General features: G+C 48.8%; 2 protein-coding genes across 3 annotated transcripts; one reads left to right on the plus strand and one right to left on the minus strand.

Annotated features, from left to right (window-relative positions):
• On the plus strand, nucleotides 1-11,723 carry LOC1281100 (actin-histidine N-methyltransferase). The gene is made up of 3 exons (XM_321037.6): nucleotides 1-1,857; nucleotides 10,228-10,512; nucleotides 10,618-11,723. Exons 1-3 carry the CDS (start codon nucleotides 1,154-1,156, stop codon nucleotides 11,108-11,110), a joined length of 1,482 nt encoding a protein of 493 aa, XP_321037.6. The 5' UTR covers nucleotides 1-1,153; the 3' UTR covers nucleotides 11,111-11,723.
• LOC11175537 (uncharacterized) lies at nucleotides 1,903-24,661 on the minus strand. Of its 2 annotated transcripts, none has more exons than XM_061648011.1 (4): nucleotides 24,440-24,661; nucleotides 22,401-22,727; nucleotides 3,190-6,544; nucleotides 1,903-2,732 (listed from the first exon to the last, which is right to left on the minus strand). In XM_061648011.1, exons 2-3 carry the CDS (start codon nucleotides 22,617-22,619, stop codon nucleotides 3,266-3,268), a joined length of 3,498 nt encoding a protein of 1,165 aa, XP_061503995.1. In that variant the 5' UTR covers nucleotides 22,620-22,727; nucleotides 24,440-24,661; the 3' UTR covers nucleotides 1,903-2,732; nucleotides 3,190-3,265. The 2 variants fall into 2 exon arrangements, with proteins under 2 accessions (XP_061503995.1, XP_061503993.1); XM_061648009.1 differs by having other exon boundaries at nucleotides 24,426-24,661.
• Nucleotides 24,662-27,400: the final 2,739 nt, after the last annotated feature.

Here is a 27,400-nt window from a genome sequence, read left to right on the forward strand (position 1 = left end):
AAAGAAACAACATTTCAGCACGCATGCACGTCACCGCGTAGCTCCTCAGCTCGCTGCATTTTCGATGCCTATTTATGCAATTTAACTCAGTTTTTTCTGTTCCGAATCTTGCTGGGAGCGGAAAAGCGGATAAAGTGGACCTATCCTCCCACAAGTGTCGAAAAGGGTGTGTGTGAGTGTGCGTGATTGTGTACTGAGTTGTGCAAGAAAGCCGTGATCACAGAGAGCAGCAGTGGCCGCCGGTCCGGGTGCGAGTGATAAGTACGACGGTGATTTGTGTGGTATTCCGGTGTGGTGTAGCCGTGGGTAATTTACGTGTTGTTTACGTACCGGTCCCTGTCAGCGGTGATGGGCATGTTTGAGTAGTTTTTCGAATAGTCCAAATACTTCGCCACCGGACCCTCGACCGCTCGGGGTGAGCAGCAAGAGGCGAGTGGGCAATTTGTGCTTGCACGCTTGGTACAGTCGGCTCAACCCCGATCGTGCATCGGCCAACCGGCAAAGATCATTTATTCTGCCGGCGTGCGCGCGCGCGTGTGTGTGTTTTGATCGGAAAATTACGATATTGTCAAGTGTGTGGCTTTCAGCTGCCGGCGTACCGGGGACAAGATCGTAAGGAATTTGGTGCAGCAGCAGCAGCAGCAGCAGCAACTGGGAAGGAAGCGGAGTGTTGCAAATTCGACCTCGGACACACACACACACGTTCCGACCGTACGGGTGGTTCACTAGTAGATCATCGCGTTCCGCCTCAGCGAGCAAGCAAGTCAATCTACGGCGCACGACCCATTTTTTCGGAATCTATTTTAAGTACGGGGCGGACTCGTCACACACCAATCTAGTGTGCGGGGAAGGTTTGCTTGGCTTGGGACATCTCATCAAAGGAGCATAGAAAAATTAACTCTCACAGTCCCCCCCACTCCTTAATGTGGATTCGAGCGTGCGTGCGTGCGTAGGTGATAAATATCCCCTCTAAAGACGACGGAGACCCCCAGAACACGAACAAAACACGGAAGGGGGGTTGGCGACAAAACTTTCAAAAATACATAAATCACCGTGACAAGCAATATAACGACGGGGTAGAAGAACGGGCCGCGCGGCACGTGACAACGTAGTCGGATCAGCACCACCACGCCACCCCCATCCGCGCCTCAATATGAACGGCGGCGCCCCCACCAAAGCCCTCTCGAAGGGTAAGGTGAAAGAGCTGAACGGGCTGGTGGAGGAGCTGATGCAGCACGGGTTCCGGGAGGCGAACGGTGCCGACGAGCTGCTGGCCCAGCACCGCGACATGGCCGGCGTGCTGGACCGCATCCGGCGCGTCGAGCCCAAGCTCCGCACCACCAACGGACGGCCGCGGATGGAAACGGTTGCCCACTTTATGCGGTGGGCGGTCGAGCGGGGCTGCCAGGTGGACAATGTTCGCGTCGCCGAACACGCCGAGTACGGGGGCCTTGGACTGGAATCCTGTGGGCCAATACCGGCCGGCGAATGCATTATCACCGTACCGAGGAGCATGTTTTTCTACGTCACCAACGAGCCGCGCTACCGGCAGCTGCTCGAGCTGATGCCGGGCGCGATGATGAGCGAGCAGGGCAACATTATGCTGGCGCTCGCCCTCATTATGGAGCGGTTCCGGGCGAAAAGCGACTGGAAGCCGTACCTGGACCTGCTGCCCGACCGGTACACGACACCGCTCTACTACACGACCGAGGACATGGGCGAACTGGCCGAGACGGACGCGTTTCTGCCGGCCCTGAAGCTGTGCAAGCACATCGCCCGCCAGTACGGGTTCATCCGGAGGTTTGTGCAGGAGAAGGTGGACGAGCTGCGGGACTGCTTCACGTACGATGTGTTCCGGTGAGTTTGAGATTACAAAGGGAAAAGAGGACGATACCACCACTGCCTTTTAATTAGATTTATTGTAATTTAAGAGAGTTTCGGATTGGTTTCACCATCGACGTTAAGTCGGATTGCTCCTTAGTGTTCCCCTCCTTAGTGTTCCCCCTTGGTGCTCAATCAGGCGGGCGTTGGGCAACTCGAACTCCTATTCTACCATCCCAACCTATCCTTAAAAGAAACGGACATACGGGGCATCGTTGTTTTAATCTATAAATTATTTCCCTACCGGGCTACAACGCGTACCGCCAACGGGTTGTCGTTTTGCGGGTCGTTTTTACACTATCGCTGCTCTAAATTAATGTATTATTCTTCCTTTCGAACATCATAATATTGCACATTGGTTTTGTCTATCTTACAAGATTTTCGTTCCCGCTCCATCTCCTCCCTAAGCTTCTTAACAACGTACGCACGTTACTAGTCTACTGTGTAGATAATTATGTTTGTCTCTTTAATACATCACTCTGGAAACTCTGGTCTACTGTTGTTCGTTGCTGCTCTCCTCCTTTCTACGCGCAACGAACGGCCGCAACCGACCTTGTTGGTCCTTTTGCTCGTAACCATATCTAAATAACCAATTCCTGGGAAGTTTAGTCGCATGTTGCATGGACAATCGTGTGCCCGAGATGTCGCCAATCTGCGGTTGCTGCTGCTGCTGCATACCCCACGGCTACAGGATTACCGTCCGTACCGTTTCGGGGCACGAGGGCATCAACAGCGCGCCGGAATTCCATCCTTACTTCTCGTACGCCCCAATAAGAGTTCGATACGGTGTCGGTGCTGTCCTTCTTTTTTGTGTTTTTTTGTTTTGTTTCATTCGGTGTGATGAGACCAATCTGAAAGGAAAGATAAGAAAATGGGTACGCGCTGCGTTAGTGCAACTTTTACGTCTCGTGGTCGTGCCGAGCGAGCAGGCGAGCGATAGCGGTTTGTGTAATTAAATTGCACCCTTTCAGAGCTTCAAAGTTTTAGCACGAAATTAGCACCACAATCCGAGAAGCTTGTGGCGGTTATGGGGAAAACCGAAAGTTTGTCTAAACTTTGACCAGCAATGCAAAATGCACACTACTACCCACGCCCACGTGCGGATTGTGTTGCTACTGTTGCCATAGAAATCAATGCTTCGGGTCGATGCTGTGCTGTTGACGAAAGTTGGCAGCAAAAGTTGGCTTAATTACAAACACATCCAAAACGAAGTGCTGTCGGTTTTTTTTTGGGAAGAAATCTTCCCAATAGTTCCTTTCCGCTGCACAACTTTACGATAGCAATGCAATCAATTATTGCCACACTCACCTACACAAACAGATAAAAAGAGCATGTGCTATCACAACCGTCGACATTCCAGATTTACGGCGTAAATGCCCCGTCTCTACTGGAACGGCTTCCGGTCCCACAGGTAGTCCTGTATCTCGACCGAGTTCGGATCCATCATGGTGCGCTGCCGGCCCGCCGCTGTCGCTGTAGGCGCTGCGCCCGCCCCACCGGTGCCGCCGGTTCGTTCCGCCAGGGCACGGTGCGTCGTGTAGACGACCTGCTGCTCGCCCAAACTGCTCGACCGGCCCGAACCGGCCGGTGTGCAGCTGCTGTGGGCCTGCTGCTGCTGCTGCTGCTCTTGCTCCACTCCGCCATGCAGTATCGGCAGCCGCCCCTTGGCCATGTGGAAGTGTTCCGTGTAGTTGAGCTTCTGGCGCCGGCGCTGCCGCACCCGGCACGCCACAAAGATGGCCACAAAGATCAGCAGCGAGACGCCCACGATGGCCGAGCTGGCCACGATCGCCGACCGGACGCCGACCGGCATCGACGTGCTTTCGATCGTGACCGAGCCCCGGTGGTGCTGAAACCCGTGCCCGGACAGCTCCAGATCGAGCAGATCGCCGTCCACATCCATCCGGTCGTCCCCAGTGCCGGCAGCCCCGTGCTGCTGCTCACCATTGCTGCCGTACGCGTGTTCCATTGCGGCGGACATTCTCGAAGGCACGAGCAGCCTATCCTTCGATCCGCCCTTCACTAAAAAATGCGACTCACTGCGATGGTGGTGCTGGTGGTTGCTGCCGGCGGCGGCCCGCGACCGGTGCCGGTCCTGCTGCAGCGCCCGGGCCTCCTTGCTGTAGCCCTCGTCCGACGGGCGGATGTTGATGATGGAGGTGAAGTAGCTGAAGCCCTGCGAATCGTGCTTGATGTCGTCGGGCCGGATGCTGCGCAGATTGCCAATGTTGAAGCGCGGAAAGTGCTCGAACGCCGTCACGATGTCGATCTTGTCGTCGATCGGCTTCACCTTGCCGTTCGCGATCTCCGCCAGATGGAGCTGGCTGGAACCGCGGCGCCGATGCTCGAGCAGCTGGTCGAGCGTCATGTTGCGCTGGGACAGCACCTTCGCTAGCCGCGACCCGATCCGCCGGTCCTCCATCAGCTCGAGCAGCTCGCGCCGCTCGTCCGCGCTGGTGATCGGCGACAGGTCGTTAAACAGCGACGGATTGCTCTCCGTCACGTCGCGGTACAGCTCCTCCAGGCTGTCGGTGAACGAGCGCTGCGTGTGCTCGCTGATGCGGCCGATCAAATCGGCCACCGCCGCCTCCTCCTGCTCGGAGTCGCGCTCCTCCTGCGGTGTGGCCTGCGGTCGCACACCAGCCGACGAATCGGCAAACGAGGTGAACTTCTCGATGATGTTCAGCCGCGGCTCTTCTTCCCCTTCGTCCTCCAGGTCATCGTGCAGCCGGTGCTGGCGGGTTGGCGGTTGCCGTTTGCCGGTCGGCAGGTCAGTTGTAACCACTGTCCCTCGCTCCCCAGCACTGTCATCCTCCAGCTCGACGTCGGACAGGTTGAGTGGATCTTTCGTCGCCGGTGGCCGCTTGTCGGGTGGTGGTGATGACGGCGATGACACCACCGTTGCTCCGTTCGAATCGGCGGGCAGCGTCGGCGGTACCACGTTCGTTAGCTTCGGTTTGATGGCGATTCGGGGCTTCAGTTTCGGCACGCGAAGCAAATGCTGCTGAAGGGGCCGATCGGGCGACAGCTCCACCATTGCTTCCGCTTCCGGCAGGATGGAGGTGGCCTCGACGGAGCTCAGTTTGGGCGCAACGAGCTTCTTCGCCGTCGGTGGCTCGACCGTCGTCACGGTCAGCCGGTCAGCCGAACCGGACGAGCTAAAGCTGGCCGGTAGGGTGGTGCCGTAACCGTGGTGCCGCTGCCTGCCGCCGGTCGTTTGCTGCTTGGCCCGCTGCCCGACGAGGGCGGCCGACGGTGTCCACTTTTCCCGGGTGGTCGGTGTTAGCAGCAGCAGCGATGGGCTCGTTGGCCCGCTCGTCGATGGTGTGGTTAGGCCCGGTTCGGTGCGGATGTGCGTGTTGCTCAGGTCGGGCCGTATCCGCGAGGCGACACCCTTTATCGGTCGCACGCGCTGCTGCTCCTCCTTGTGCACGGGCAGGACCGGGTTGAGGGCGAGCTGTTTGATTTCCACCGTTGGGAAAATGTTGCCCACACCACCACCACCACCACCACCTTTCTGTCCGTTGTTATCATCGCCAACCGCATTGCTCGACTCGTCGTCCTCCAGCGGATGACCATTGAAGCCGGACGTCGTTAGCATATCGCTAGCCGGTGCTGGTAGCACCGTGCTCGTCGTTGGGCTCGTCATTATCGCGCCGGTGGTGGTTTCGCCGCCCGGCTGCGACACTCGCCCGGTAACGCCATCATCGTCGTACACCCGAAACCGTACGCTCGAAAGTGTCGGCGAGAGGGTCGACGCCGGGTCGGTTTCGCCAGCCGTCGACGGCATCGTCGTTGTGGTCGCGTCCAGCGGGCTCTGGGTCAGGGCGGCCAGTGCCATCTGCTTGCCCTTGATAAGATCCTGCAGGGAAATGTTGCGCTGCTGCAGTATTTCGCTCAAACTCAGCCCGTCCGACTGCTTCAGCAGGGCCTTCAGATCGGCCGCCGACGCAGGAAGCTTGCCGGCCGTCTCTCCTGAACCACCACCATCGCCGTGTTCCTCCTCGGTGCGCCGGGCCTGCGAGTAGGGCTTCCGGTACGCTTTCCCATTGGTCGGTGACGGTTCGGTCGGCCGGCCGCCGGCAATTCGCCGAGACCTATTCGCATCCATAGGTGGCAAATTCCCGCCGGCCGATGCCGCCGCAGTCGATTGTCCACCGGGGAGTCGTCTTGCAGGTATTGCCGCCGCTGCCGCCGCCGGTTGCTCCACGTTCACCGCATCCGTGTAGGGATTGTGCATCCAGTCGCCGGCGCGCTGCTGATGCTGCTGGTGATGATTCCAGTTGCCATTCGTGCGAACACCCTGCCGAAAGGCGGACGGTGGCACCTTCTGCTGCTGTCCCGCCTCTTCCCACCGTACTGCTGGCAGGCGCTTCCGTTCGGATCCGCGCGTCCCGGCCGCCGCTGCCGTCGGGGAGGAAAACACGTTCGATTCGGTATCGTTATCTTCCGGTGCGGCCGGCGGCCAATAGTCGTCCTGCAGTGGGCGACGTTTGCGCTTTCTGCCCAGCCGACGTCGCCGGCGTCCGTCGGGCGGTGAGCTGGAAGGTGCCGACGGGCCGTGCTCGGCCAGGGGCTGCAGGGATGCATCGGTTTGGCCGGGCTGGTGCTGCAGCGCTGCCGCCGTTGGATCCTCCGAGAGCAGTGTCGTTAGCGAGAGTGCCTGGCAGGAGAGGATGGGTTGAGAAACATTATTATTAACATCGGGAAAGCCGTTCGAACAGCATTTCACGTCATCTCACATGTGAACATGCATGTCTAGTGCGTTGATACTAATAGCCAATTAAATGGGTATGCGCACAATGCAGCAGGGCTCAAGGCTTCAATGTTTCTAGCTACCTACTACGTCCTACGGCCGCAGTTGGTAGTTGCTGTATCCCAAACGAAACGATTCTTTTAATGGTATGTTATACCGTAATATCAAATTCTGGCATTCAATAATGAACCTGCAAACTAAACGTTTCGGGTGAACTCGCAATTGACATTTAACCTTCCTTTCCATTAGCGCAATACGTCAGTTAAGCAAGCTTCCCGTTCCATTACAAAGTGGACCTAACTCCACCACCGAAAGGTCAGACGGCGAAGAGCACGGAAATCGGACGCCAGCATCGATCCGATGCGCTCAGATTGTCTGAAAAGCTTTCCATTTTCCACTCCAAGTTCACGATTGGAATGTTTTCTAGAGCATCCAATATGTATATATTGAACCATTATACCATGGCCATTGAGCTCGGCGGTTGCTATGTTTAGCTGGCAAAACCAAGCTCATTTACCTTGAATAATACGAAAAACTTACCGTCCTGCTAATATGTATCTCATCCACATACACACACGTAAATACAAACAGATAAATCAGGACGCGGTTCTCATCTGCTAGGCTAGGCTTCCAGTGAGCTCCCCCACGACCCACATCTGTCCACTTGCAAATCCGAATTCGCCTCAGTTCCTGGGAATTCTAAAACTAGCTTGAAACACTGTCTATTTGTAGTGTGGTGTTTTGTTGTGCCCTACCAACTCCTCCAACACAATGCCCCCCGTCTCCGGCTGCCAAGCCCGGCAGCTCGCATGCTCTGCTGGGTGAGTGAGATACGAAAACATGGAAAAGCAATTAGAACACAACGGGTGGCCATAACGCATCACAAAACTAATCATAAAGTAAAGGTGACACACAGTGGGCACAACATTGTCTGTGAGAATGCGGCAAAAAAGCATATGGCCAGAGTATGGTCAAACCCGGTTCTCTATTGTTCGAAATTAAGCACATTTTTCTTGTCCCAGAAACGAGTAGGGAGGCGGCTTTAAACTCTGGCTAAATCCTTGCTCTACCTACCCAGCCGGGGTGTAAATCTGGCCCTTTTCTGTTGTTTACCGAACTGCTTCTGCTTCACCGGGACCGGGAGGTCATTTCATTTATGCATCCACTCCACTGCAAACAAACCCAAAGCCCCTCGTCGCATTGGTTGCCCTTTTTGCGCTGTACCCCCACTGTTGGCCAATAAATGATGTTATTTTTAAATGATAGGAACACAAATGTTACAGCCACTTTTTGCAAAATAAATGGCATACACACACAGGTTGCCGTCACATTTCGATATTGATATGTTGTGTGCTGTTTGCAGGCGGCGGGATCCCGTCCATTAGATGGGTCACGGCAAAACTTTGAGTTATTAAATTCTCGTATCCCTCCGCCTAGTTCCACTTCGATGGCCCGGTTCGGGCGGTAACAGCTGTGTTTGCCGGGGTTTTCATTAGAGTCCGTACTAAATATAGGACTAGGAGGGGGGGGGGGGGGGCGGAGGGAGGGGAAGAGAGAAGTGGACTGACAAAATCCTAACATCACTAAGGATACCCGAGAGCCACGTCTCATAAATCGGACAACCCTCATAAAGTGCAGTCATGCGTTTTGGGGGCCAAACTCGGTACTGCTCCGATCTCCGATCCGATTTGCATTACTTCTGCCTGTCCGAAGCAAAGTCCTTTCACGCAACCACGCACACACACACAGGACCAAAGAAGGACATTCTTCCATTCAATACCAACGGTGGTAGATCGGAAAGCAGCAGCAGCAGCAGTGGCAGCAGAGGTTTAGTGGCAATTTTTGCCGGCAATGTCTCACCGTCATCATCCTCATCATCGTCATCATGTTCAGATGTTTCATCGTGTTTGGATGACGGATGAAGACACAGGAAGGACATCGGATATCTTTCCAACTACCGGGGACGTATCCTGGGAGGCATTCTTTCCAAACCAAAGGATCCTAAGCAAGACATCCTCACACACACACACAGCGCTGGAAAAGGGAGAGAAAGTCAGTGAGGCTGACATTTTCCGTTTGATTTGAATGCCGCACACGGATGGGCGAGTTTTTACGCAGTGACGATAGGGGTGAGACTCGGCCTGGAGGGGCCTTCGGAAAGGGTTTGTGTGGGGAAAAATGTTGTCCCCTTTTTTCTTGCTATTTCCCATACCTCTTCCCATAAGGATGAATTTGTTGATGTTTTTTGTTGTTTAGGAAATAAGCTCCAAAGCCTAAAGGATATGTGTGCAGAATGGGGGGGGGGGGGGGGGGGGGGCTCTATTTGTTTGGGTCCGCTACATTGTTACGGTGAATGGTAAATTTTGGCGAAAGTTGGAAGGAACATATTTGCATTTCATCATATTTGCCTTACCCCGTGTTTGCTGGCTGTGGAAGGATTGTGATTTCCTCCCCCATTGTTTCGGCAGTCTTGTAATAATACACACAAAAAGAACTCCTTCCACCCCTTTGCCGCAGGCTGTCTCAAGATTAGTACGAATTAGCATGAGATTGATTGAAATACTTTTAACGGCTTAACATTCTTCTCGCAAATACCGGGCTGTGTGATTTGCCGTGAAACGCTCAGCACTTTGCCAAAACAAGCTTAATAGCGGCCAATCGATTTCCCGGAGGCACTCTCGACACTATTAGATGCTAGATGCGGTTCGTTCGCCAGTTTCTCGAGCACGCCAGGGCCAACGATTTCCAAGAAGTTTGCCCCCTCCTTTGCACCGGAGGGCCTCAAATTTATGCGTTTGCAATGCTGATATCACCAGTAGAATTGATTTAACTCTCTCTCCTCGCTCTCGCTCTCGCTAGCATATGGTCGGTCCAGTCCATCCCGGCATCCACTCGGACATTATTGCACCGACGTACTGTCCTCCGTCTCACCGCCGGCTCACAGTTGCCCGCTTGCTTGGAAACCCAATCGGATATAAATTGCCTGGCAAACAGCTTGCAGCGTGGACCAGAGGTTTATTTCCGAACCGAATATGCCCTGTTGCATATCGTCGTCCTCTTAGGCAATGTTGCCGCCACCACGATCGGCAAGCGGAGCCTGGAGAGGCATAGCACAAGCCAAGCAACGGAATTAGGGGAAAATTGACTTTATTGCAAGTAGCAATGCCCACAATCCTGGCGATGGCTTTCGATCCGGTGTGAAAGTTTGCAGTGCGGGAAGGTTTGCTTTTGTTCCGAAACGATCGATATATGATCTATTCCCTCGACTATTACCGAGCTACTAGCTGTCTCTGCTAGCTTACGTTCGGTATTTGCTAAACAAATTGTTGTATGTATGTTGTGTGTGTGCGTATTTGGCTTGCATTGGATCGATGTTACCTTCTCGTTAGTGACTATGTTACTGGTCACATTAATACCATTTTATTAGGTCTGTTTGCGGACTGTTAGGCATCAGCAAACGGCAGCGTTTAATATGCTCTTACGATGATATTTAGCAATTAAACATCCCTCTCCCCCTCTATAACCAGCACAATAGAGGTAGAAATTTACTAAATCCGATTGCTCCTCTTTACCTTGCTTATCCCACACAGCTGGGCTGTCTCGACGGTTATGACACGACAGAACAAAGTACCGGTCAATCTGGCCGAGTTCGACGGGATGGACCACACGCTGGCACTGATCCCGCTCTGGGATATGGCAAACCACGCATTTCCCGACACCGCGAACGAGACTCGATGCGTGGCCGAAACCTGTTACAACGCCACCAACGAGCAGCTGGAGTGTAGCCTGACGCGGGAAGTAAGCGACACCGCCAGCGTACCAATTTTCATCGTTTACGGCACGAGAACGGATGCCGAATTTCTCGTGCACAATGGGTAAGTTGTTGCAGCAGCAAGCAAGAAGATGTTTTATTAGTTCACACTTTCCATCATTTAAAAAAAATCTCAACACTGCTCACTGGCATATCTTCCCTGTTTCAGCTTTGTCTGCCCCCGTAACCCGCACGCGAACGTACAGAAGCGCTTTACCCTGGTGCCCGCGATTCCCCTGTACAAGGAGCGGGCGCACCTGCTCGAGCTGCTCGGCATGCCGACGACGGGAACGTTTAGTTTTGGGCCCGCCAGGGAACCAGCTGCCGCTACTACAACTACACCGATATCCCAGGAACTAATCTCGCTGGCCCGCGTTTCCTCCATGACCGCTAAGGAGCTGGACGAATATACCGCAATGGAGGAGACGCAACGGCAAACGCTGCGCACGTACCAGGCGCTACTGCCCGCGGAACTGTGCGCCCGTACCGAGCGGTGGTTGGCTACGGTGATGAAGATCATGCTGCTCCGCTATCCTACCACGATCGAGCAGGACGAAGCGTTGCTGAAAACCAACCGGCATCACATCCGCCGGCTGCTGATCGAGTATCGGCACGGGGAGAAGCAGATACTGCGCAGCTGGTGCACCCTTCGCGGGGTGTAAACTGTACTGCAAAGCAACCATGTTGTGGAGCACCCGTTCTGATTGAATCGGGTTCTTTGAAATACTATTTTCTAATACCGAGAACTTGTTATCGCTGACAAACCCCCCATTTTCAATCGGATCGGAAACGACGGTTGCGCACTTGCAGCGAACAACTAATCAACCACCACCAAATAGCTTCACGGCAACATGACTTGAACATGAATAAAGCTTTAATGCAATAGCATATAAAGCTTTTGTAGCAACGAGCGTATGTTCTAGTTCACGGTGCAGCAAATACTGAACATGAAATAGTATTATTTTGCTTAAACCTTTGCAATCAAAATTCGTAAAAAATCTATCAAAACTTTCCTCTTGTTATGGTTAACTTAACTTAGTATTAGCTGTGCACAACCACTGATTGGATTTAGTGGCTTTGTAGCGGTTTTTTTTTGTTTGTTTTTCTTATCACATAACAGTCATATTACGTTTCGTTTTGCATAATTGTATACGCTTACTACATGTTCTATTGTATGTTTTTCTTGTCACCCACGGAAGCATAATTTGCCTATAAATCGTGTAACGTTAGAGTGGAATAAAAAAAATCTTATATTATTCTTGATAGACAAGAAAGGTAGCATTATTCCGTGACGAAAGAAAGTATCGCCAGCTTAAACTAGATAAGTAGCATGAAAAACAATATATCCTAGTGCAATATGTTTAACAATATTGATGAATCAGTCGAATTCATGGTAAAATACTGAGATTAATCACATCACAACTATAATTAGTTCATAGCAAATCTCTTTTCAATGGTCGCCCTCGACAATACTCTCTTTATGCACCAAAATCACATAAGCAAGCATCACTGAAATGTGAATCGGTTGCGTTGAAATGCATTTCCGAAATATGATACGATTGTTGCGTGTACCAGCCAAAAAGCCGCTCCCCAACGTACTTCTCCCCATCTAAACATAATCCTGACCACCACACCCTCCTTTACCCCCTGCCATTAACACGCACTCTTATTGCAGTTTTTCGCCATGTAGCCACCAAACCTGCGCCTGTACACCATCTGGCAAAGCAAGGCAAAGTTTCATGCTGCCCCGGTGGTTAACGGGTGTACCGGCAACATCGTTGCAAAAAGCATAAATCGATTTATTGCCGCTGATTTATGCATGCTCACCAGTACGGATGGGGTTCAGTTAGGTCAGCGCCTGTGCCACACACTCGTTCCTTCCGTGCCTTTCGTCCTGTGTAGGCGCCACAGAGACAATAGGTTCACACCGCTTCGCATTGTTGGTGGTGGTTAAGGTTCGCAAGGTCGAAAATCCATCAAAACCTCCAAAACGCAACATACATTCACCGCTCCGTAGTGACACCCACACCGTGACCGGTTTGTGTGGTCACCAGTTTCGTTCACTGGTGCATACGGCTTGGGGGATGAAATGGTGGATTTGGGAGAATCGGATTCGCGTGTGGTTTTATTGCAATTGTTCAACCAGAATGGAGCACACAAAAAAACGAACCACCACAACGAACAAGCGCAGAGAGACAATTTTCATGGAACCGCCGAAACGGTAAAATGGCCATACCGGATGGCCGGATAGATTGAAATGTGGTGCACCGAGATGTGTGCCGACGGAGAGATGGGGAAGGATGGGCTTTATTCAAACATTTAGTTTTCGGAGCAGTTTAAGCAGAAACCCACACAATTGACACTACACTTCGTGCGGATTCGTTAGAGGTGTAGTTAATGAGGTTTGATTGTGCGGTACGGTGTGGCAATGACGTGCCGTATGTATGTATGCAGATAACAAATAGTTTTTACTGTCCCACCCATTATTGATAGGTGCTTTTTGTTCACTAGAAATGCAACCATTTGCCTTAATTAATCGTACATTAAAGCGTTAACAGCCAGCGGGCAAAATGTTTGCCCTCCTACAAGGGGAGTAGGATTTATGATGCTAAACAGCCGCGTAATTAAACCGTCACATGTCACACGATGCTTTCTCTCTCTCTCTCCCTCTCTAGTGCGAATGTTAATATTTTCATTTCCAATTACAGTTTACCTATACCGGCCAGCTATCACAACAGCGCCGCAGCCGAAGGAAGGGCCAGATTACCGATCCAGCAATAATAGCTCACAGCCATAAACAAATTGGAAAACGATGACTTTCCCCCCAAATCACCCTGCCAAAAGTCAACCCGATCGTACGACCGCTGCCCGACGGATGCTGTGTGGCGTGGCTTTCTAAACTAAACGGAACATCGTCGTACACACACACACACGCACACAGATATCCCTCTTGGTGCCAATCAGGTACGCCGAGTTTAATTTCATCCTGTGACGGTGAGACACCGGTCGTAGGACGCTGTCGATGGCACAAATTGGTGAAAATTAGATTATGAAATACCGCGGGCGTGCACAAAAGAGCAACGGCGCGACGAGAAAACTCGTCAACCTATAGGTATGAAGGCACTCGAGAGAAGGAATAGGAAGAAGAAAAAACTGTGTAGTTTTCGGCCCTGATGAGTCCATGTGTCCTGTCAGCGTTGGTCCACAAGTGGTGCTACCGCGAAAGATACGCGTTTCATTTAATGCTATTAATCCAGCCGAATGAAGTGATTTCTGAACGCGTGCAGGCCCTCGTCCTCGGCCGAAGGTAGAAAAACGGAAGAGCAGGAAAAGGAAAATTGGATTAAAACGAAAAAGCTCGTTATACAGCCCCAAACCCTATCCTGCCCGGGCACAATCCTTTTGCGTGCGCAAGTGCTTATCGGCACGGACGGGGCAATGTGGGTCTTACATTTATCTCTCGTGGCGGTTTTATTTACCCTCGGTCTCTCGGCCACGCGTGCAGCAACGGTTTGTGGTTTATTTTTACCCAACAAACCCACCCACCCATGCGTGCATGTTAATATCGGCTTCGTTTTGCCCCGGGGCCAGTTTGTGTTTTGTTTTCCAACAGTAACAATTTTAACCGAAACGGCAAACGTTCGGCCCTTTGGCTTGGTATGGCCCGGGCACAATAATCATCAAAATAAATGCTCCACCGGAAGCTCCTCCTGGGGTGCCTGCTTTCTGCCAAGCCGCTCCTGTTGTTGTTTTTTTCACGAATAAGCTTTTGCATTTTTGGTTTGATGGGCACAACAAAAAGGAAGCAGCAAAAACATCGAGATGAACAACCAAAAACAAACAGAACCCTATCTGCTTTCCGGGGCTGGGTGTGGGTATGTAGTTTAATGGTTCATATATCGGAACAACGGGGCTTCATAACAGCAAGAGATGCCAGTTTTTTTTACTACTACTACTACTACTGATGAAGCATCATGGCCAGCGGAAGCCCTTCTACACCGGAACGCTTTGCGCTTTCGAGTGGCGTAGATTACGTTTTTGCACTCGTTAGAACACACACGAACACACACACAATTTGATTAACAGTTATTACTGTTGTCTCCCTGGCAGCTGTGCAAACATGATGTGCTGTGCGCGCAGCAACGTTGCCAAACCGCGTTGCCGTAAGCGCGCCCTCGTACCACGTGTCATGTTGATGTTTGCGCGTGCATGTGTGTGTGTGTGTGTTCGTAACTACAGCAGAAATTTATACTTTTTTTCCTTCTGGCAGTTCATCCTGCTCACCACTCTCCCCCCGGGATCCTGTTTGTACCTGTGTGTTCCGCGGCGTACAACATCGATCTTTCGCCGACCGCGTGTCCTGTACAGTGGCGCCCGGAAAATTGGCCCAATCTTGCTCTCGTGCTACGTCGAGAGGGTGCACTGGGAAAACAATTTTCTCAACCACACCAGCCATAATTGGATCCAAAACTTGTGACAAGGCTAGCGGACAGCCCGCAAACAGGTGGTGGTTTTGCCGGGGGACATTTTGACGTCCATTTTAAAAGGGTATTTAATTGCGGTAGCAATATTGGCATCAGGCATCGGAGGATCAGGGTTTCCCTAATGCATAGTAGGATTAGTGAAATTTCGGTATGGTTGGCAAGTGATTAGTAGGGTCAAAGCGAAAACCTTAGTCAAAAATGAACAGGTTGGCTTGCTGGGCTGCTGGCTTGCTACTTACGAGCAACCGATTGTCGTCGTGTATACTTAAATTTCGTTGGTTTTAGGATATTCGAAGTTATTTATTTGGGGTAGCAACCAACAGTAGTAACTAAGAAACTAACTAAAGGCAGAGAGACACCCTTTTATATCTTTTACTAATGGAGTTTGGTTCTTCAATCTAATTCAGTGACTTAAAGAGGATTGATTTTCCGATTATGAATATAGTCAAAGGCTTGAACTCATGACGAGCATGCTGTTACAACATGTTGCGTGCAAGTTGACGTCTATACCACGGGACTCGCCCAACGAGTTGCTTCTAATAGAAGGGTTTTATTGTAGAGTCTAGTTACGATCGGTTTGATGGAGAGGGTTTTGCCATTTTTTATTCATTCTAGCAGTATTCTATTGACGAAATCGAGATATTTCTACGTGTAATTGTCGACGTTTGGAAGTTCTCGAATCGAAAGATTAACTAAAGAGTACTTTTAGAGTTCCCATCACAAATCGAATTATTTCAGTTATTTCAGTAGACGTCCATTACCAATCTTAACAAATGAAAGACAGTGCACTTTTTGGTATTCTATTTACTTGAATGTACGCACTACAACCATGTCTGCTGGCAAACGTTGTTGCTGGCACACACTGTTCTCTCTACCACACCGGTATCACATGAACTTTTGAGCCGAGCGCTACCGGGTTGTGCGCACTATCTATTGTTTTGCTAGCTCGTCTGCCGGGCAGAATGTGCACCATTAGTCTTTTATTTTCCACGTTTTATTGTCATTTGTTTTAAGCATTTTTTATACCTGTAGTATGTACACCCTTCCCGCACCCCTGATGCGCTAGCACCATTTGATTGAGCCGTTTCGGTAGTGTGGCGTGCGAATCCGGTGTTTGTCCACTTGTCACAACGTTTTCGTTATATTGTAACCGTTTTTTTTTCTTCTACACATTTTCCCCGCAATATGTTGGTGTATGTTCGGATCGTTCTTTCTTTTTTTTTTCAACCAGCTTTCATGTTCTGTCTGTTGCTGGTTGTTAGGACGAAAACGGAAACATAGTTTTTTTTTCTCCTACACGGTTGCTTCTATAAACACAACAACATATTGGCTCTCGCGATAGGAAAATAAAAGGGGGAAAGGTGGTGCAGAACAGCAGGAATGGGGGATGGGGAGGGGGACAGGAGTGATCGGTTTCGGGAGTGCTGATTAATGTTGACACATACCGTGTGAAAATCCCTCCAGCCATTGCGCGCGATAAAACTATTCGACAGCATTGCGGTGCACAGCAGACACGTGCATTTTGCTCGACTGCACACGATGTTGGAGCGATGCCCGGTGGGCTGATGCTGATTGTGGTTTAATTTATGCTACCGCAAGGGTGCTGGTTTTTGGTTAAAAATTGAACAGACAACCCCTCTTCCCTCGACATTGGATTGTCATAACCAGCAGTGTGAATAATAATTTCGCATGACATGTTTGGTATTGGGACTCTCTCTCTCTCTCCCTCGATCAATCAATTGAATGAGAAAAAAAGTGCAGTGCAGCTTGTTTCATAGACGAACGTTTTGACCCTGTCCAGCAATCACTACAAACCGGTGTTTAATCATTCGAACTCGATGCTTTTACTGCACATAAACGCATTTGATGCGAATGAAATACGTTTTGGCGTAAAACGGTTTCCCTACCCCGAAATCGCGTTCTTTTCTCGGAACTCACATCACGGGGAAAATGATTTCTCCCTCCCCACTTCTAATCCCGTACACGATCGTTTGCTACATATGGAGCCGGACGGAAAATGATTAATATTTTCTCCGAACGAAAAATAAAACACAACCACACTCCACACCGTCGATGCAGTTTCCCGCAGCTGTATCGAGAGACCGGCGCATACCATCGATCAATGCCGAAACGATGCACTAAAGGCACCCCTACACACACACACACACACGCACGTACGCATTCGATGCACGCGAATGCATCGAGATGGAAAGTAAGAAGCTTATCAATTCTGTTTCATCGCTCCATTCGGCACGCCGCCGGCTCGCGTCCCCGTGCGAAACCTTTTTGCGATGCAACACAAGTGAGAAAATGCGCGCAAAGGGAGGCAATAAGGGTGGTACACAACACACGAACGAGCGGCCCACCCTTTCTTCCGTACCGAAGGACTCTCACATGTGTGTGTGTGTGTGTGTGTGTGGATCGAAAAGAAGAGTTTTCTTTTCCATTTCCATCCCCGGTCGGGCGTTAATTTTCATAAAAGCAGAAAAGCGGTGCCTGATGAAGTGGACAGAAGAGAGGGGTTGGGCCGGCTCAGTTGTTCAACGGGTGGTCGGCATTCCACCATTCGAACCGGTTCATTGAAGCGTAGGAAATCTGTGTACGAACGTGTACGTGCCTCAGTGGCCGATACCTCCGCCGTGGATATAGAAAAGAGAAATCTTTTCCTTCCTATCCACCAGCGGCCCCCCGTGTTGTTGTAGGGGATTGGCTAGTTTTCCTGCCTTTCCAATACACGAGCAACTGCAGCAGCAGCACCACCACCACCACCACTCTGGCTGCACCATCTTTCCCTTCTTTTGGGGTGAAAATCAGCCGCGTAGTGGTGAAAATCGGCATGGCCCAAAGACGCCACAGCATGCGAAAAAAGGATGCTGCGCCCGGGCAGGGGAATTTGATGCATGATGCATGCCGGGCGCATGTTGCATGCCAGACGAATGTGCAATGGCATCGGCATGCTTCGCCGGCTCCCATGAAAGAAGCGAACGTGTGAGCCCGCACACACATAGGGTTTATGTGCAGCAGCATAAAAACAAAAGAGTGAAATAAGTGAAAAGCAAAAGAGTTTGATCGATCGAAGAATTGGTTTGATGCATCATCCCGGTGTGCATGTGTGTTGCTCCGGAGCAAGGAGTAAAATGAAGGCTGTCATGTTGTGAACACGAGCAGGAAAGACGTCGAGAAAGGAACTCACCCAGCGTCGGTGAACATGAAAATGAATAATAAAAAACAGAAAGAAAAAAAGAAAGGGCCACTGTGTCGACTGACGTGATCAAGAGATGGCGATGATTTCAAGTGTCGAACAAGTGATACACAAGGGCAAAAGCGTGTGGCGATACATGGTGCACTGAAAACGGTTGGCGATTGGTTTTTAGTAGCTTCGTTGCGAGTTAGGATTCATAGCTAGTAAAATAGATTCTCGTCTGAGATTAATATTGCATACCACACACCGCAGGCGAGATACGGGTGGAATAATACACTGGTGGCATACGATCACTGTTTGAAGCTTGGGGTGCGCTATGAGCAATGCAATTTTTTTATCCAACTAACGAGAAAGCTACGAGCACCGATATTGGTTTTTGATAACGTAGCGTTGGGATATCAATTTTTGATTACCAAGCGATGGTTTTATGAAAGGAAAGTCCACCAATTAATGCTGTTCTGTTCTATCACATTTTAAATTGATGTTCCGAGCAGCAGTTTGGTCAGATATTTTTTAATACAGTCGTTAATCGTTGCCATCAAATTTTGGCTCTAAGGCATCAATTCTTGACTTGTCTGAAAGTCACCGATTTTCGACTCTTGTAAGGATCATGATACATTTACAAGCTATTTGAGCTGATTTAAGTCAATCGTAATTTTAAACTACAAAGAACACTACAAAAAATATTTCATTTGATTGTTTTTTTTTTTGATAAAAAAACGAATGAAATTAATATATTCTCAAGACACACTTTACACCGGAAAATACATGCCAATTTTTTCACACCATTTAAACTTCAAAAATTGGCATGACAATATAAATATTTTAAATTATATCCATTGGATTATTAATTAATTGACTTAAATTGATTATTTTTTTTTGGAACACACAGTTTCAGACAGTAAGTGAAATTTTGTAAACAAAACAATTGACTTACAGTCGAAAATTGATGCCTTGGAGGCAAAAATTGTGACACACTGTAAATAAACTGAGCACCTTAAAGACAAAAACAAGGTATGTTAGAGCCAAAATTTAGCGTAAACGACTGTAAGATGTAACACGCTACATCCTATATCTACTAGCTCACTTACTATAATTGACACTATTAGTTGCCATCATGCGATGATCATGCCGTCGTCTTGAAAGTGGATGAAGGTTACCTCAAGTTCTACATGAATTTTTGCACATCTTTGCATCTTTGGACTTTACTTCCATACCATTTTGTTCATTTTATGTTTGAATCAGAGTCCAAATTCTTACTACATAACTTTACATTTTAAAATACGAATTTTGAATCTCTTTGCACGGTTCCCGGAGTGTTTGAAACCGTTTGTCGTCAAATGCCTTAAAGTTGAACGAGTTTTCATGCTTATAGAAAGTCATATAGATAAAAGTCACTTAGCGCCTAGTAGGCATAATTTGCTACAATGAAATTATCCACACACTGGCTACGGACTAGAACTCCGTCTGATAAATCTTTCTTCCAAAAGCGGCGGCCAGGAGAACGCTGGAATGTCCAAAAGCCGCAAGAATTCTATGAACGATGGCTTACCGATATTGGGAAGTCACACCATCTCACTACCAAATAATGAGATCATATTGCAGATCTTGCACACTATTCAACACTCAACGTATTATAGGACACATCACTTAAGATTATCTTTCAATTTACAACGAATTTGTGTTTATCATGCGTCCTGCTTGCACAGCAAAAGAACTCTCATCGTTATGGCAACCAGGGACCGGGACTGTATTTATTGCATAGCTTTCAGCATCAGAGCCCATTTCATACACAATTACAATTATCTCTTCCGTTTCATCACCATCCTTGGGGCAGTCTCTTAATGGAAACCGAGCGTACCTGTCGGGGGAGGCAACAAAAAAAATTGGAGATAAAACGCTCATCTGAAAAATCAGGTACACCTCGACACAACCTGATCCGTGTGCTTTTGAAGTGTGGCGTTGGTGGTGTTGGTCGGAGCATTTTCTTTTTTTGCATTTAAAATATCCTTCCAAAAATCGTCCCGAGGGCAAGGCATTCGGAAATGGAAATTTCAATGCGTTATCTTTCCATTTATTGCTTGCTCGAGCACAACAACAAAACATTCCAAAGCCCAAAGCATTCCACCATCTGCTGCTGCTGCTCACTCGGGTATAACGCTCCGCAGGGACGGGCTTGCTCAGCGCTCCGAGATATGCGCTGTAAATCGTAGCAGAGGCATTCTTTTTGTTCTGGCGGGCGCGGCAAGGGACCAGCGGCAAGCGAGACAAGAAAATCAACAACCCGTAATGCAAATACTATGCGCTTCCAAACCATCCCAACCCCGCTGCCATACATATTCCAAATCACTGGCGTTCATTTGATCATCATCATCACTTCGCTCCACTGCTTGGCGTATCACAACCGGGACGAACGAACTCCGGGAATGCCTCGCCACCAGGGAATTGGCGGGAATGGAAGGGGGGAGGGGAGGGGTGGAGGAATGGCAGCAGAGAGTTGAAGGCTTAGTCACTTGTTTGCAGCACTTCTTTCGCGGCAGGCACCAGAAGTTAGCCGGATAAGAAGGATACGGCGCGCAAGGCTGTCTCGTGTGTCGTGTACGAGCGCGCGCCACATCTCGAGCTGCTCCTGCTGCTGCTGGGAGCGTTTTTATGCGAAATTCCCCATCCGACGATGAAGCTCCTGGCAATGGCTCCTGGGTCGGCGGATCGGGATGGTGGGGGATATTAAAATATTCATATCAATATCGCTTTAGCTTATGCTTGTGTGTCCCTTTTGCTGCCCCGACCCCGCTGCACACTTCCGGTAGTTGCAGCCGGCAAGGGAACTTCAGCACATACTTAGAGGGGGGTAGGAAGGGAAAATGCTTACCACCCTCTTCCAGGCAAGCCGGCCTGGGCAAGTTGTGCTAAATTTGCATCTTATCTTTGCAGCTTTTTCGAACGAAAAGCCCTCGATATGGCACGGGCCACCCATCATCGCTCAAGTCCCCTCTGTTGCTACCGTGCAGGGCGGGATTCCTTTTATTTATGTGAAAATTTGATGCAGGTATTTTATTTTACGGAACAGATCAGTCGACACCGGTTTCCAGCAAAAAAAACGGAAGACAGGACTGTGAGAATTTCTTATTTGAACCCCCTCCCCCCCGGCCTTTCCGGCTAGGCTCGTAACTCGTAAGGCTATTCTGTTGCCTTCGATCGTTCGGTTGCAAGTTGATGAAACTATATACTCCACCCGGGTAGTAGGCTATGGCGTTGGTGATGTAGAGTATGCAACCGGGGCTAGGACGAACCCCTTCTCGGGTTGCCTGGGCCTGTACCTACACGATGTTGATCAAATTATTATACACTATCAAGGGAGCTGCTCAAGCTGGGGAGAACGAACCACTTCCACGGGAGAGTAGATTACACGCGCAAGCATTATTAATTTGTGTGTATTTTCTTCCTTTTCATCGTAAAGCACTGGGCGTAGATAGTAGCTACATTGTGCCTCTTTGTATTCGCTACATTACACTCCACTAATCAAGCGCCATCGCCGTAATGTAGTCGAAATTGCTTGTAATACAATAATGCGAATGAGATGATTTAGTTAGTTATTTAGTAGCGAAACTTTACACCAACATTGGCGTGTGCTGCGGCCCAAATGCCGGTCGCGCTAGGTCGCAAATAAGTAGAGCAAGTGATTAAAAATTCAATACTCCTGCTCATCCAATTAAATCCAGGCCCATGACTATTTTGGCCGGGATTCGATCCGTTGGCTTCCCCAGGATCTGCGATCTGCCCCATCGCACTAACTATTTCTAGAGCGATTGTTTTCTATTTTTTCCTCCCAGCAATAACTCCCACGGGATACTCTGCTTGGCTTGTATCCGTTCTCTACCCACTCGGTCACTACATTTTTCATGGCTCAATCGATCCACAATCCCCTCTCTTCTGTCCTATCCTGTCTCTCTATCGACGGTGTCTTCTACGTTCGTGCATTAAACATAACCTTTGCCGGTGGCGGTGGCGGTGAACTTTACCCCCCAGCGCGTGCTTGAACAGTACTGGTAAACAGTGGGTTTACTGGATGGGATTTATTTTTTCTGGAGTTTTAAAATCGCAACGTATTTTTAAATTACAATTCTTCCTAATCTCTGCTTAATGAAATTATAGCTAATTGCAATATTACTTATTAAAAAATAGCAGCATATTTACTACAATGACTCGTTTTTTTACTCCTCTCCGCCTCTTGCCCAACGACCACCGCTGCGCTGCGTGTCCTACCTGTGGCATCAATTGCTCGCCTTCTTCGCTGCTCGGCATGTCTTCCGGCTTGCTGCCCGCGGACGCATTGTATCCCTCAGCCCTGCCGACCACGGTGGCGGCACACAGTAGCATCACCGCCAGCACTGCACCACCAAACGTCGTCACCGACCGTTGGCCGTTCCAAACGCTTCCCGCTCGCTGCAATCGATACAGCCGTACAGTTCGATGTGGAATCATTTGGAGGACTGTTTGTCGGGGACACTCGCTTTAAACGATGGTTGCAGGGCACAATCACATACACACACAGAATAAGTCACACACACTCGTATCTATGTTGCTGTTACCCTGAGAGAAGGAGAAAAGAAATGACATTTCACATTCCGGCTTGCTATGATGATCGGTGACGCAATTGGAAATTTTTGGCTTAATTGCTGTCACAACTTTTGGTCATTATTTGACATATTTAACAACCCCCTATCAAATGTAATCTTCTTTTTTTTATTTCCTCCCCAAACACGCAAATGTCTTTTTAATAACTCCCTGGTGAAAAAGGAGAGGAGAATTGACTTGAGTAAATTAAAAAAAAAACACCCTTGTTTCACATTTCCCTATTTCACATTTTCAATCAAGTCACTTTGAAAAACACACACACACACACACTTCAGTACGTCAATCATGCGATTTTCGCCACGGTCGATTGTGCCTTGCGTTCGATAAACAACAATTTGTTCCAGCATCACCTATCATCATCATCATCGTCATCGTTGGGTATCGCGTGCATGCGTTTTCACTTGTTGATGCTCTCGCCAAAACCGCCCGGCAGTTCGTTGTGTGTGTTAACGCACCCCGTTGCTTTTTGTTGTTGCGTCTTGGCGGGGGGATGTGTTTTTTTTTTTTTGCTTTTTTTTGCTATGCTCGCTTCTGCATCACACTTTCATTCACTTGCGCATTTTCACCCGCACCAGGCGCTAATGTGTGTATGCATGCTCACGCTGCATCACGGTTGACGCGCATCCTCGACAACTACGTTCTTGTGCTATGTGAAGGAGAAAATGCTACATGGGGCGTATGATTACACCCTCCACAATAAACGCTCTAATTATTCCACGCTCTAGCTGTGTACATCGCGCAGACAGTGAATTTCGTTCGATGGAACATCGGATTTAACTAAGGCGACAGATTTTGTGATAGCTGATCCGGGTTATCAATCCGGGATCACATCAAAAGGATTGACTTCCAAGAAAGAGGCTGCTCGAACGTTAGCAAAGGGTGTTGCCCGCACCGATTCTTTCAAAAGCTAACGTATATTTTTACTGTTTTAAAGTCTTCCAAGCCTTTTTTTTTTCGTAATAGTCAAGCATGAGTCTTCTTCTTGGAGCTTAGAGCTGACACCCGCCCTGTCGGTCTTAACAGTTTTTGTCGTAACATGCTACCACACTACCTCCAACCGATTTGTGTTTGCTCCCTCACGACACCTACTTAATGGGGTTCTCCGAAAAAAAGGTGCCAAGAAATGCTATGAAGTACTAAAAAAGAGAAACAAAAAACAAAACCATCCTCTCCAAAGATCACACATTACGGCTAACAAATTAAAAGAAAAAAAAAGTACACGTCCATCCCCATCCCATCGGTCATACGATTCCCGTTTGAGGCAGTTTTTCGTTTGATGTCCAGTTTCTTTTTTTTGTGCTTTTTTGGATTTTTCACGCCTCACACAAGTGGGCGGGCAGTGTTTACGCCACGGACGCCAACCGACCAACACAACTTTGGCGACACTTGACTCTGGTGGTGCAACAAAAAATTTGGAAAAAATAAAAAATTAAAAAAGGGATTTAATTCGACGTCTAGCGCAAAATCTCGACCGATCAAACGAGATGCCACTCGTGCCGTGTCAGTTTCCTCTTATCTTCGCCATCTGCAATCCCCCAATCCCGGAACTACACTGAACAATGTTTGCCAATTCTCGCAACATTTCCCATTTGCTGTTTGTTTTTCACCGAAATGTTAACACACTAATTATATTATAGCAAATTAAAAACATACACCGATGCACGTACACACAAAGTTGGAAAATTACGCCACCCGTTACGGTTTGGGGCCACCCTTTGCGTTTACTTTTCGCCTTCGACCGGGTGCTATGTTTTGGCCACCCTCGGTAAAACACTGGCGAACCAACACCGAACAGCCACGGCAACGGCCACTTTTGTTCTCTTTTGTGACGAGATAAAGCGCAGCCGGAGACCACTTTCTACGCCCGAGCGCAACAACAGACTGGCATTTCACGTCCATCCGGCAAAGCGGTCCAGCTGGTCGCTCGGTCGATCGGTCGGGTGCTGGCGAGCTTTCGGTTTTGTTTCTTTTTTTTTGTTGTTGTGCCAACCCCCACTGACTGGGAAGCGGGAGATGATGGGAAAGCTCCAACGCTTCTTCTCTGCAAAGCTGAGAAAGCGCGCGCAAGGGCCCGTTAGAGAGAGCGGGAGCGTGCGATTGCAACCGGCACGTCGGTTGCCATGGAAGCGGATGGGATGAACAGCTTCGGGCTTTGCGCCGAGGCTTCGCATGAACCATGCATGAGCACATGAATTCATGCGCGCGTTGGAGGATGCTGTGACGGTGGCGTGGCTCGTGCGCCAGCATGTGCTAGCCGCGCGTTGTTGCTCCGGATCGGGCTTCGGTTCGGTTGGGTGATGGTTTGTTTGCGTCGTCTTCGGCAGGTGGCAAAAAAAATAGTGAAAAAAAAACCGGTAACTTCCATTTGTTGAGCGTTTCGCTGTTCGTGGAAGCGGTGTTTAACTTTTTTGTTCTCTCCGCAAGCTGCTTTTGAAGTACTTGCGAACCACCCGCAACCACCCATCATTAGTGATGTCAGCTGATTTCGGCCCTCAAAAACCGCTTAGCCAATCTGTTTGTTTCCCCGAAAGCGAATCCGCAAAACTTCTAACGGAGGGTTTTTATTCTTGTGAATTGTCCTCTTTAGTGTTGGCTTTTCTTTTCTTTTTAAGTATGCTTCCCAACATAAATAGAAAAATAAGACAAATTTTCTAAAACCAACCTGCAAGCGGGGTGGGCGTTGTGGATACCGCATTACACTCACTCCCCTCAGCCCGGAATAGAACTCCACCAGTAGAAGGAAAACAAAAGCGCAGAGGCATCGCACCAAAACTTTCTGGCGGCTGCTACTTGCTGCTGTTGCTGCTGCTACCGTTTGTTGCCGCAAAAGTTATGCTTAAGCTCTGTGCTCTCCGAAACAAGATAAAACTGCCCAGAAAAACTTCCACCAAGCTGTTGACCCCCCATCCTGCCAGGGTCCTTGCTGAATCCTTGGGTATGGGGGATTCGTAACGATTAATTTAAATCTACACCGACGGCGACCGATGAGTTGGGTTTGTGGTATGGTTTCTTTCTGCAAAATTCCACTTTGCAAGCTAAATTTGTACTCACCTCACCTTCCTTATCCTGCGCCTGCTGCAACTGCTTGCTGTGCGTTTGCCCTTTTCTGCCTCTGCTATTTCAAACTTTTGACCGTAAGTTTTGCTATCTACGAAAGTCAGCCAGGATTTCTTTGGCAAGGGCAAGCGGGGCCATTTGGATTCGGTGAGTCAAAAATACTCGAAAAGATTTTGATGAAGATGTGGCTCCCTCCCCCCCAAAAGTTTGCCCACAAAGGGTACGAATGAAAGCAACAATCTCTAGCATCTAGGAAGAAATAACACAATGGGAATGCGAATCAACTGCACCCGATTTTGAACATTGCGTAGTGTATTTTTGATGTTATTTTTGCAATAACAGATATTTGCTCGTATTAGAGCATCGGACGTTTTTCATGCCACACATCATCACCACAATATCCATCCATCCAGACACAGCATTCCACAATATCTTCACAAACACAACATTTTATTAGCAGTTCATCGTAGATTTCAAGCCCAATTCCAAGAAATTTCAATGAAGCAGGTTCGCGATAGGCTAATTATAGTCGCCCGATCATTATCAATTTGTTTCAGAATTACTTTTCAATCTAAAAATGCATCATTAAATTAAAAATCGAAACGAAAAATTTCGCTCCCTCTCTCTTTTTCTCTCTATCACACAATAAAGCAAATAATAAAAAGCTGCCTCTTTATTTGTGTTTGTGTTCACTTTTTTTATTATTTTACTGCTGAACCGTGATTTCAATCGAAACCCGCGAATCACACACAATCCCATCGCGTCGATATGTCGATTCGTCATTTTAATAATTGCTTTCGCCACGAAACTGAGGTGTGCGAAAGGGGACAATGAAAGTGAAAAACCCCCCTCCCGGAAAGCAAACAAATTGGAGGCAGGAATTTAAAACAAATGAAAAAGAAATGAAACACATACCCGCTTCACACCTTTTGCTAATGATTAATAAATGTGTGTATGTGTGTGTGACTGCTGTATGGATATTAATTTTAATTCACCGCGCACGAAATGAGCAAAATATTCCTGGTGCGTATTAAAATGACCCGCAATGTCAAATACAATGACAAAAAAAACCACCCATCCCACAAAGGGAATGTATGCAAAATCAGACATTTACCATAGCACAAGCCGCAGTGTCATGGGGATGGCAAGGTGCACTTGGATGCTGTTGGATGCGTTGCATTGCAGCGCGATAATTGGAACACTACGCAACACAATAGGACACTAAATGCTTCTGTGTGGCCATTTTCCATTTTCCCGTTACCTGCTGGTGGACACAAACACACACACACACGCGCACGAACATACCTCTGTGGTAGCCGAAACCCGTTACGGCTGGATGTGAATTGTCCAAGTCTCGAATCAAGCCCACTCGAGAATCAAGCACAACAACAACGCACACACCAGCCCGGAAGAACACATGCTGCACTCTGGGAGGCACAATCAGTCTACTGATGCTGAAACGCTTCGCTCTTTATGCCAACCGTTGGCGGGAGATGGACAACCGACTGACTCTTCATGTGTTGTGCGTTTTCGCTCGATGACTTTTGATCGATGGAGGAAATGGCGTGAAT

Source organism: Anopheles gambiae, chromosome 2, assembly GCF_943734735.2.
Source record: "Anopheles gambiae chromosome 2, idAnoGambNW_F1_1, whole genome shotgun sequence".
NCBI lineage: Eukaryota > Metazoa > Arthropoda > Insecta > Diptera > Culicidae > Anopheles > Anopheles gambiae.

Excerpts from the sequence above, each read along its gene's own strand:
- LOC11175537 (XM_061648011.1), bottom strand. The coding sequence starts at position 22,619 with ATGATTCCACATCGAACTGTACGGCTGTATCGATTGCAGCGAGCGGGA. Across the intron at positions 6,545-22,400 it reads GCGAGCAATTGATGCCACAG|GCACTCTCGCTAACGACACT; the intron begins GTAGGACACGCA and ends CTCTCCTGCCAG.
- LOC1281100 (XM_321037.6), top strand. The coding sequence starts at position 1,154 with ATGAACGGCGGCGCCCCCACCAAAGCCCTCTCGAAGGGTAAGGTGAAA. Across the intron at positions 1,858-10,227 it reads TTCACGTACGATGTGTTCCG|CTGGGCTGTCTCGACGGTTA; the intron begins GTGAGTTTGAGA and ends TATCCCACACAG. Across the intron at positions 10,513-10,617 it reads GAATTTCTCGTGCACAATGG|CTTTGTCTGCCCCCGTAACC; the intron begins GTAAGTTGTTGC and ends TCCCTGTTTCAG.